The 11,710-nt window shown below is 36.6% G+C and overlaps 1 protein-coding gene across 4 annotated transcripts in view; it reads right to left on the minus strand.

The window, feature by feature from the left end:
• Positions 1-11,006, minus strand: part of Wdsub1 (WD repeat, sterile alpha motif and U-box domain containing 1) — a 44,916-nt gene extending 33,910 nt beyond the window's left edge. The window contains exons 1-4 of one of the 4 annotated variants that reach the window (XM_048812335.1): positions 10,600-11,006; positions 8,076-8,497; positions 6,035-6,219; positions 799-891 (exon numbers count right to left, since the gene is read on the minus strand). In XM_048812335.1, the coding sequence (XP_048668292.1) occupies positions 799-891; positions 6,035-6,219; positions 8,076-8,473 (676 nt within the window). In that variant the 5' untranslated portion in view covers positions 8,474-8,497; positions 10,600-11,006. Of the gene's footprint in view, positions 1-798; positions 892-6,034; positions 6,220-8,075; positions 8,498-10,595 lie in introns of all 4 variants that reach the window. The other 3 variants (XM_048812336.1, XM_015479212.2, XM_048812337.1) reach the window with 3 other exon arrangements.
• Positions 11,007-11,710: the final 704 nt, after the last annotated feature.

An 11,710-nucleotide genomic window follows, 5' to 3' on the forward strand; every position in this document is an offset into this window, starting at 1 on the left:
AAAAAAAAAAAAAAAAAAAAAAAAAAAAGAAAAGAAAGAAAGAAAAAAGAAAAAAAGGTCTAAGAGCAAACAGAGATGATCAGGAAACAGAAGGGTACTTAACAAAAAAACCCTACTAATTCACAGCTTCAAGATCTCACACTCATAAAAAAGATGCTATAAAGAGCAAAGACGAACTTTTAGAATTTGAAAATATGGTTAATGAGATAAAAATTCAAAAGAAGGTTAAAAGAAAATTCTCAGAATTTTTTCCAAAAAGTAAATAAACAGAATAGGAGAGAAATGGGAGAGGGTCAGGGCAGACATAGAGAATCAATTCAGGAGGTCTAGTTCAACTGTTGGGAGTTATAAACAGAGAAAAGCAGAAAGGGCATCATTAAAGAAATAACATGAAGGAAGAGCATATTCCAAAACTGAACAAAATAAGCTTCTACACTGAAAGGCTCACCTGAGGTGACAGGATAATGCAGGGGGAAAAAAAAAGCTCACATACTACCAAAACACAGTAACTACAATGAATAATTTAAAAATATGGGAGTAAAAATGTGTACAGAAATTGTTTTAAAAAATCACCAAAAGAGATGAAATAAATAAAATACAAACTGGTGAATAAGAATCTGTGTAACAGAGGTAGGGACCATGTTAGAAGCAGCAGTGAACATCCAACTTTAAATCATATGTATATATCATTTTGATTCAAAGTTTCTTGTAATTGCTTTCAGATTACCTTAAGTAAATAGGTAAAACAGAAATCTTATTCATTTCACAAATTATGTTAGAGAAAACTTGAAAACATACCTAAGACATGGCTAAAAGAAACAACCCAGATTTTGACTTGGCAATCCTGACCACATGATGCCAATCGAAAACACTGAAGTCCTTGTTCTCCATCTGAAACAGTACATTTGTTGAAACATAAACACAAAGAATTGGGGAAAGATTTAAATCAAAAAATTTCAAAATATCCGTTAAAGAATTTCCTTTTAAATAGGTATCTTATATAATGTTAAGCCTGTAATTTCTATAATAAAATGCCTTTAAGACTATAACTCACCAATATTGAACCATTAAAGTAGGGCACATTCAGCCAGGTCCAGTGATGTGCCCCTGTAGTTCAAGATACTTGGGAGACTGAGGCAGGAGGATTTCAAATTTGAGGGCAGCCTGGGTGACTTAGCTGGTCCCTATCTCAAAATAAAAAGTTTAAAAAGGGATGGCGATGTAGCTCAGTGACAGAGCACCCCTGGGTTCAATTCCCAGTACTATAAAAAAAGAAAAAAAAAGTGGGGCATCTTCCAACTCAATTTTAGAGTTTATGAGTCTCCACTAATGGAAAAAATTAGGAAGAAGAATCAGTCATAAGAATATTCATGGTTTGGGCTGGGGATGTGGCTCAAGCAGTAGCGCGCTTGCCTGGCATGCGTGAGGCCCAGGTTCGATCTTCAGCACCACATACAAACAAAGATGTTGTGTCCACCGAAAACTAAAAAAATAAATATTAAAAGATTCTCTCTCTCTCTCTCTCTCTCTTTAAAAAAAAAAAAAAAGAATATTCATGGTTAATCATTCCCAACTTAACTATTTTCTGATATGCCAGATTTCCTTCCCTTCACTCCTCTTTGAAGTACTAGGAATTGAACCAAGATACTAGAATAGGCTAGGCAAATGCCCTACTACTTTTTTGTTGTTGTTGTTGTTGTTGTTGTTGTTACTGGGACTTGAAGCCAGGGGCATTTAACCACTGAGTCTCATCCCCAGTTCCCACCCCCCACTTTTTGAGACAGGGTCTCACTAAGTTGCTTAGGTACTCGCTAAATTGCTGAGACTGACTTGGAACTTGCAATCCTCCTGCCTCAGCCTCCTAAATCGCTGGGATTACAAGCATGTGCCACTGCACCTTGCCAAATGTTCTACTTTTAAGGACATCCCCAGCTTTTTTTATTTGAGATATGATCTTGCTAAATTGCCCAGGTTGGCCTTAATTTGCAATTCTCCTGCTTCAGCCTCCGGAGAAGCTGAGATTACAGGCATGCACAAGATGCCAGCTGATAAATCTGTTCCTTAAAAGCCTATTCTGTAATTCAGTTGGAGTAACAGTAAGAATTTATTTTACATTGATTTAATCAAAGGAAAGGGCAGAATTATATAAATCCAAAATAACATCAATTCAGCTCATTTTGTAGAAAGTATTATACAATTTAGGGGCAGTAATCAAATAAATTTGGAACTTTAAAAACAAGTCACTAATTTATGCTTAGAGAATTTCAGCATATCACAATATATCTTCCAGATTAACTCACTAGAATTTCCACCTAATATCACAGATGGAGTTTCATCAGAGGCAGTTTGGCCTCATATAAAATAAAACATAATTACATAGTATTAGATTTACATATTTGGGTACATAAATTTTTCCTACAGACTCTGTCTCACTAAAAATACACATACTATATTAACTCACAACAAATTTACTTCCATTTCATTACAAGTTTTTCTAACTCCATGAGACTTCCACATTTCAAAAGCATTTTGGTTTATGCAGCACAGGTTCAGACAAGGTATAACTCTTCACAGATTATAAATGTAAGCAATTCCTGATCATTTCTAAGTCTTTCATAAGGTGAAACATTTTACCCAATAAATAATTAATGGTAACGTATTAAACTTGTTAAGACACCTATTTTTTTCATTGTTTCTTGACTAAGTAGATCCTTTGTAGTTAATTCCTAAGTTGCCATAAGTAATGAGAATTCAGCTAAGACAATCGAAAATTATAGAACATGAAACATGCCAATGCTCAATATCTAAATATAACATTTAGAATATACAGGAAAAATATTTAAATCTTAATAATAATCCAATCCAAATGTTATGGTTTCTAGATGAGGTGTCCCTCAAAAGTTCTTGCGTTAATTCAGGAATATTCAGAGGTGAAATAATTAGATTGTGGGAACTGTAACCTAATTAAGTCCATTCTACTTTGAATGGACTAACTGGTGGTAACACAATAGGCAGGTGGGGTATGGCTAGAAGTGGCAGTTCACTAGGGGCTCTTCCCTGAAAGCATGCATCTTCCCTATGGCCCCTTCCTCTCCTCTCTCTGCTTCCTGGCCACCAGGAACAATGGAGCAGTGATTTTCAACCATGCCCCTCCACCATGATGTTTTGCCTTACCTTGGGCCCAGAGCAATGACATCAGCCCACCAGGGACTAAACCTCTGAAATTATGAGTCAAAATAATTGTTGTTCTTAGAGGGGTATTTTGGTCACAGCAATGAAAAACTAACACATCAATTTTTCTTTGCCACTTAAAAACTGAAGAGATCAATTATCCTAGAGCACAAATGTGATTATTTTTCCTTATTTGAGCAAAATTTCATAAGAAGAGCCAATATGTTGTAAATTTTACAGATATTAACATACACCAAATTAACAAATTAAAATTATATGCTTTATCTTTCAAGTAAGTAGTTTCCATAAATTCCCATAATAATCACTTTTAAAGTATATATCAGTCTGCTTCAGAGAATGCACATATTAGGCCAGTATCTATTTCAACAGAAGCACTGAAGAAAGAACATAGATCAAAATGATACTGAGAGAAATGTTACTTTGAAATACACTGTAAAGATAGGATAGGGATATGCATATTGCTTCAGAATCTTGGCCTTGGTTTAGTGAACCTTTCCTGACCTCAAAAATGGCTGATAGTTTACTCAAATACTAGCTACTACAATAATGGTATTTCATTGAAAATCTACTTTCAGATCACTCAGAACCAAAAAAAAAAAAAAAAAAGAGAAGAGAAGAAGAAGAAACCTAAATAGTCCCCACGTTTATATAATTTTTAACAATTCATTGAGTGCCTACAAGATACAGAGAAGAGGGCTGGGGTTGTAGCTCAGTGGTAGCATGCTTGCCTAGTATGTGTGAGACACTGGTTTCGATAATTGGCACTTCATAAAAATAAATAATAAAAAAATAAAGGTATCGTGTCCATCTACAATTAAAAAAAATTTTTAAAAAGGTGTAGAGAAGGTACCCACAGAGATGGAAGAAATGGTTCTTGTTATAAATAAGCCATTATTCTTAGAATAAAACAGCATAAAACAATATATTAAAATAAATCAAATTAGGGAATTAATATTAATTCCCTAATAGGAGAAAAGAAAATATATTAATCTGCTACATGATGTTAAAAGACTAAAAAATTAAAAATTTCAGTGAAAAACTGAAAGAAATACTGCTCACCAATCTGTACCTTGATTTCAAGGCCTATCTACATTTCACGGCACAGTGTTCCAGCCAACATGAAGAATATAGACCCAAGCATATCTGCATGGAACTTACATGCTAATAGGAAAAATGCCATTAATCATTATCCATGTATAAACCAGGAGCAGTAGGGTTCACCTATAATCCCAGGTACTCAAGAGGCTGAAGCAAAAGAATTACCTAAGCCCAGGAGTTTGAGGCCAGCCTGGGCAATACAGAGAGAACCCATTTCAAAAATTAAAACCAAAAAAATTACCATATGATTAAATATGTAATTAAAAACTGTGATACTTTTGTAAGCACTATGTAAGAAAAATAAAGTATACAAATAAAAGATTATATCAAAATGATAGATTTAATGCAAAGCGTAAAAGCAGGGGAGGGGTCATCTGAAGTGATTTTTCAGCTAAAGCATGACTAAAGAGAAAACCATGTGAAGGGTCACATTTAAAATCCTTGGAAAAATCTTGGAAAAAAGAAATACCAGTGTGGCGCTGGGGTTACGGCTCAGCAGTAGAGCGCTGGACAAGGCCCTGGGTTCGATCCTCAGCACCACGTAAAAATAAATAAATAAAGATATTGTATCCAACTACAACTAAAAAATAATTTAAAGAAAAGAAATACCAGTGTGGCAAAAGAGAATGCTAGAGGCCAAGAATGATTTAAGATTAAATTGAAATAGAATATGCAAGGTTCCTACTCGCTTTGCCCTTTGGATTTGGGACTTTATCTTACCTTAATTATATCTTAAATCATTGATGGGTTTGAAATATGGAATGCTGAAAACATACTATCTACTATCTGGACGAGTTGCTGAACAATACGGTAATAACTAGCCATATATGGGTACTGAACATTTGAAATGTAGTTAGTCCAAACTGAAATGTGAGACAATATACACACTAGACTTTGAAGACTTATTACAAAAAGGAAAAATATTTAATAATTTCTATTATCAATTATTAAAATAATACAACAGATATATCGGGTAAAAATACATTACTTAAATTAATTCCATCTACTAGGAAATTTTTAATTTACCTATGTGGCTCTCATTACATTGCTATGGACAATACTGATCTGCAAACAAGTCTGGAGAGAGCAAAAGCAGAATTTCCATTCTCACATAGAGAATGAAAAAGAAAAGGGAAACTTTCCAATTATCTGTTTAATACCAAGAGTCTATAATTCGGGAGTTTTGTTTGCCTTTGAGAGAGTTTTAAATTTCCAATATTTTTAAAGGTAAGGGTTAATCTTCTTAGACTTTTGTAGATTTTTGCTATAAGTATTAGGCAAAGAAAGTAGCCTTTTGAATTAGGCTCAGTAATTTTAGGCTTATTTTTGTCACTTATTTTNTTTTTTTTTTTTTTTTTTTTTTTAAATTAGGTTGTCAACATTTTATTTTAAAAAGTTAGTTTTTGAAAAATCAAATAAGTAAATGGGAAATGCAGCTCATTTCCAACTTTTTAACTTCACATTTCTATCTGAGTATCAATCTAGTGTATTTAAAAAATTACAGTAAAACCAATGGGGTCAAATCCTCTAACTTGCCATATTCTAGGAATCTGAATGTATTATACCAAGATAAATCATCCCTTACATATACTAAAAATCGTGTTTTTTTTATCTAAAGAGAGAAAAGATGATTCCTCAAAAGGAACAAATTTACTAATGACAATATGAAAATGAATGAAAGGGCAAAAAGTTACACAAATTACAAACAGGAATTTCTAGTGCTTGAAAGGATAAAATAACTAACCAGAAACTGGCTGTGAAGAAAAATCGCAGCAGGTTATACCAAGATCATGTGCTTTTTCACTATGCAGACACCTCATTTTATCATCCCACACTGTTAAATCTCCACATGAGGAGCCAGTGACAAAGAGGTTTCCATTAGGAGAAAATGCACAGGCCATCAAGGAGCCATCCTTAACACTACTGCATCTGAAATAAAAGTAAAAAGGGGTGTTTTCATTTCAGAGCATCTTTGACTTTATATTACAATCTCTAACAGCAACATAATATAACAGAAAGAAGGTAAATGGCTATCACTTCAGCAAAGAGAAAGGGCAACCTGATGCCTACAGAAAAAAAAGTATCATTTATGTGTTATAAACTGAGATGTGCTTTCTAAAGTTATAGGAGGATTTAAACATCTTAAAGTGTTCAAGTGTAAATTATAGGAATATGAACCAATGTCCACATCTCTCCATATCTTTCTATTTGGCAAGCCACTATGAACACATTAAAATCTACAAAACTTTAAAAAAGAGCAATTACAATCAACAATAACCATAGCCATATTTTTAAAAAGGTAATATGAAGCCAGGTACCATGGCACACTTCTGTAATCCCAGCAACATAGGATGGGGCAAAAGATCACAAGTTCAAGGCCAGCCTAAGTAACTTACAAGACAATCTCAAAATAAAAAAGGAATGGGGATGTAGCACAATGGCAGAGTGACACTGGTTTCAATTCCCAGTACTTAAAAAAAAAAAAAAGTAATATGAAACTATTTAAATGGAAAAACAAGTTACTGAGGTCAAAAGCACTTGCAACTTCTGTGTTAAAATCACCCAGACGCAATAGTAGGGCTTTTATTTGAAAGGAAAATGTTATGAACAAATTACCATCTCTTGGAAAAAGAGGAAAGCACTATGCAGACAATATTATTTTCTCAATTAGAAAAAAATAGAATGATGAGAACTATATACATTGGGGAAGATATGCTATAAAGACAGAAGTCATCACCTAATAAGTGCAAAAAAAATTCCTTGGCTATGAGATGAATTTTATTCATATAAAATACATTTTGCTTTTATGCTTTCCCATCAAGCTAAGTGTTTATATAACACCACTTAAAACACAACAGCTTCTTAAACCATAACACCTAAACTTAAATGAGCAACAGTTGACCTTCTGACATTTGTGCTCTGAATGACAGGGAATAAGAGAAGGGATAGGAACATTAGGTTATTTTAACTCAGTAAGAATGAAAGTCTCTGTTTTTAATGTACTTAATGTTACTTAAAAGTGTAACTTCTAGTACATTTTACACTAATATAAATAAAAATTTATGGTTTTAATTTGGTAAGTTGCAACATAATATCACTAGTGTAAATTGATTGATGTATTTTTTTTCCCCAAAAGAGTCTTTTAGGTGGGTCATGCCCTTGGCCCCACAACCCTTGCAGAAATAGTCACTACATTCTTTCTTCCAGGCTTGGTCAATCTACTCAGCAAGAATTCTAGCTAGGGAACTAGTTGTATCTCCTCAGCAGGATTTACCTACCAATACTTTACTATTGAAAAAATAAGTGACAAAAATAAGCCTAAAATTACTGAGCCTAATTCAAAAGGCTACTTTCTTTGCCTAATACTTATAGCAAAAATCTACAAAAGTCTAAGAAGATTAACCCTTACCTTTAAAAATATTGGAAATTTAAAACTCTCTCAAAGGCAAACAAAACTACCACAAGAATCATATTAAACATTTGTTTGTTTGTTTGTTTTTACTTTCAACAAATAGGTCAAAATATTATTCCTGGGGCTAGGGTTGTAGCTTAGTGATAAAGTGCTTGACTAGTATGTGTGAGGCACTGGGTTTGATCCTCGGCACTGCAAATAAATAAGTAAATAAATAAATAAATAAAGATATAATAACATTATAAAAACTATATTAAAAATATATTTTTCCTTATGCTGTTTGACAACTACCTGCTTCAGAAGATCATTAAAATATTTTGCTTTCTGCTTTTTTACATCTTGCTAAAAATGAAAACGATTTAAATATTCATACCTATATGACTTGTATGACTGCGTATTCCACAAAACAACAGTTCCATCAGCTGCGCCCGATGCCAAACAAGTGGAGTCTGGGGAAAACCGGCAAACCCTCACGGGGCTACCACCGGGCTGTTGCATCACTGCCAGAGTCTGTCCATTTTGAGTACTCCACAGGACAGTGGTACCATCTGTTGAACATGATGCCAAAATATGTCCTGAAGGAGAGAAACAGCAGCAGTGGACAGCATACGTGTGGAACTTCAATGGAGAGTATGGCAGTTCAGTAAAGTCAATTAAGGAGTACAGGCGAATTGTTTTGTCCAAGGAGCAAGTAGCCAAGAGGGACGAGGAGAAGGCACAGCAGTTGACATCGTCACCATGATCAGCTAGTGTGTGAATGAGTTTCACCATATTCTTTATTTAAAGTAAAACCACCTGCAATTTTTAAATAGGTAAAGATTACATAACCCTAGGAAACAAATAATGGCATCTCAAGTCAATATAAGAGTCAAAATCAAAGAATTTGCTCAAAATCAAAGAAAGAAATATATTAATATTTTTGAAGGAAAATCCATTACCTAGGATGAGGATAATTTGGAGGAACATAAGATATTTACAGGACTATAACCTCTGATGATGAGCATACCTACCATGGTCATATCAATAAAGCTCCACAACTCTTGACAAAGATAAATAACTTCAAACCAATTGGATGTTGAGCTTTCAAAACCTCAGGAACTTATTTCATCTTTGAAAGCCCTTCCCTAATTCTCAACATTGCCTCATTTTAGATCTCAACTCAAAAATATTCTTCACTTTCTTAACACTGTCTCAGCTGCTCCTTCCACTGGGTGGAGCTAAGGCTATTTGCTCTGCCTTTAACATGCAACTGTAGGTTTTACATAAAAAAACTAACAAAAATTAAAATTTAAGTGGCTGTGTTGAAAGCCACGTTATCGTGATTTGTCATCATGTCGGATAAAGTGTAAGGTACAAAAAACTTGAGATGAGTAATTCTGAACAAGTCAAGGAAATCAAGAGTGGCAAAAAAAAAAAAAAAAAGAGACTATACTCAAAAACAAATTTATGAATTTAAAATAAAATCTAGCCAGGCATGGTGGCACACACGTGCCTGTAATCCCAGCAACTTGGGATGCTGAGGCAGGAGGATCAAAAAGTTCAAGTTTGAGACCAGCTTCAACAAATTAGTGAGACCTCCAGCAACTTATTGATACTGTCTCAAAATAGAAAAATAAAAAGAGCTAGAGATATAGCTCAGTGGCAAAGCACCCCTGGGTTCAAACCCTAGTATCACTACCATCACTAATAATGATAATGATGATGATGATGATGATGATAATAATAATAATATCCAAACTCCTCCCCATGACTCATAAAACCTTAAATGATTTGATTTTTGCTTGCCAACTTCTCAAATTTCAACTCCCTGGCCAAACTCATTCTATTCTTTCATTTTCATAAAGCAGTTTGCTTGAGCTGAAATAATTTCTCCTCTACTATTGGGATCCTATTGCTCACTGAAATCTCAAATTCAATGTCCCTCCTCAGAAATGGTTACCCTAGCTGAAGTGGCCACTTTCTTAGTTAAGACATCACCCCCATTTTAATTATCAGTGTAGCAATTACCACTATCAGATATTTTGTTGAATTATTTGTCTCAAGACACTAGAACATGTTCTTGAGGAGGTATTTAATCTATCTTGCTCACTCTGTAACCACAGCAGCCTCAGCCCCTATTATGTGTTCAAATAACTATGTGTTGAATATTTTTTTTGTTAAATCCAAGTGAGTTTTAGCCTTGAAATGCTATATATGGAATATAATTAGAAAATAAAGCCATCAAAACTTTTTTTTTTTTTTTTAAGTTCTTCGCAGTGGAAAAATGGTGTAGAAAGAGGCAGTATTCAGCCCTGAAGGACGAGAATAACCTTGGCCTGTAAGATTCTCTGGTCTTATTTACAGAAATCTCTACTTTAAAAACAAAGAAAGAAAATTAAAAAAAAAAAAATAGTCATGACTTTCCCCATCTTCATCTTATCCCAAAAGTTCAGGCTCTTTTTCTGGTCAAATAGTTTCAGAGAGGGCAGGAAGCATAAAAAATTCTGGTAGATTATCGCCTGTATTATTGCGCTGAAAGCAATGAAGATCAGGTGGTGCTTTCTGGAGAACTTCCAAATCCCAACTGTCGAGTGCACACAGGGTATTTCCCAAACTCACTCTGGCTCCCACCACTTCGTGGCACTCGGCCGGCCCCTTCGGCGGTGTGAGGCGGTACAGCCTTAGAAGCAAGGGATGGTGACCCGCTACGTAGGTCTGAAAAGCGCATTCAAGCCTACCTCTCTCTACCCGTCACAGATGTGGGCGTCCCGCCCGGGCTCAGCTGTCATGCTAACGCTACACCTCGGGGCAAAGTCGCTCAGTAAGCCACGGTCGACACACGCAAGCATCCTCGTCCAATACAAACCAAACCCTAAAGGCGCCAGACACCCCTAAAATAAAGCCCGCGACTTACTTCCCTTGCACCAAAGAGTTTGCCCAACTCTTGAGCCGGCTGGCCTCTGGGAAGAGGCGGCCTCTGGAGCGCGCGTTTACCGCGCGGCTGATTCGTCCTGCTCTGGGCTGGGGCTTGCACCCGCACCTGCCAGCCGAGGCGGCACAACAGCGCGTCCCTGCCGTCGAGGTCCCGGTCCGGTCCGGTATGCTGAGAACCGATTCCGGAACACCGAATGGTTCACACGCTGCCAACAAGGAAGCACTAAGGGCGGGTAGCCGCGGCGAAGCCGGTCAGTGGGCACGGCCTCGCTCACCACGACGAACGGGAGGGCGCGGACCGTGCCGGGCGGGCGGCGCAAGTCACGTGAGGTACAGGTGAGGCCCGCAAGGCCTCAGCCCAGGGAAAATCACCGGCGGAAACAGGCCCCGCCCTCAGGGCTGCTCGGCGCATGCGTGCCCTATTGCCTCGGACTGAGCGCTCCTCAGTATTCTGGAGTGCGCTGTAGAGGTGAGTTCGGACTTCTGAGACTTTAGGTAGCAGTTTTTTCTCAGTTGAATGTAACACCTAATTACATTCTAAAGTACTGCCAAACAGTATTCATGAATGAATCCCTGAAATGTGCTTATGAAGGGACACCGCATCTATATGTATCCCACCTTAAAATTTTTAAATCTCCCTTTGCCTTACTATATTTTTCCAGCCTACACTATCTTGGTTCTCCTCTGAGACTTTTCAATTGGTTTCTTCTGTTTATGCTAGTCTTCGGTGTCCTCAACGCAGTGTCCTCAACGCAGTGTCCTCTGCCATTGCCTGCATGCCTGGGTTTCCCAAAGCTGTCTGTCCTGCACTGGCTACTAAACCCCCCGACCCAGTCCTGAGGTTTCCCTACCCACCAGACTGGGCTCAGTGGCTATCCATGTATCCCCTGACCCATTGGGCATTTCTTCAGCCTTTCCCCATTGTAGACTGCGGGTTCCCATGGGTAATTGACTACACAATTGTCCTACCAGTACATTAAAATATATCAGCCCTAGGAAACCAAAGACATACATTTGAAGAGTATTAACCTAAAAATGCTCACATTTAAAGATCATGGACGATGATTGTAATGGAAGACTAAAGGGGAATGGAAA

Source organism: Marmota marmota, unplaced genomic scaffold, assembly GCF_001458135.2.
Source record: "Marmota marmota marmota unplaced genomic scaffold, marMar, whole genome shotgun sequence".
Lineage (NCBI taxonomy): Eukaryota > Metazoa > Chordata > Mammalia > Rodentia > Sciuridae > Marmota > Marmota marmota.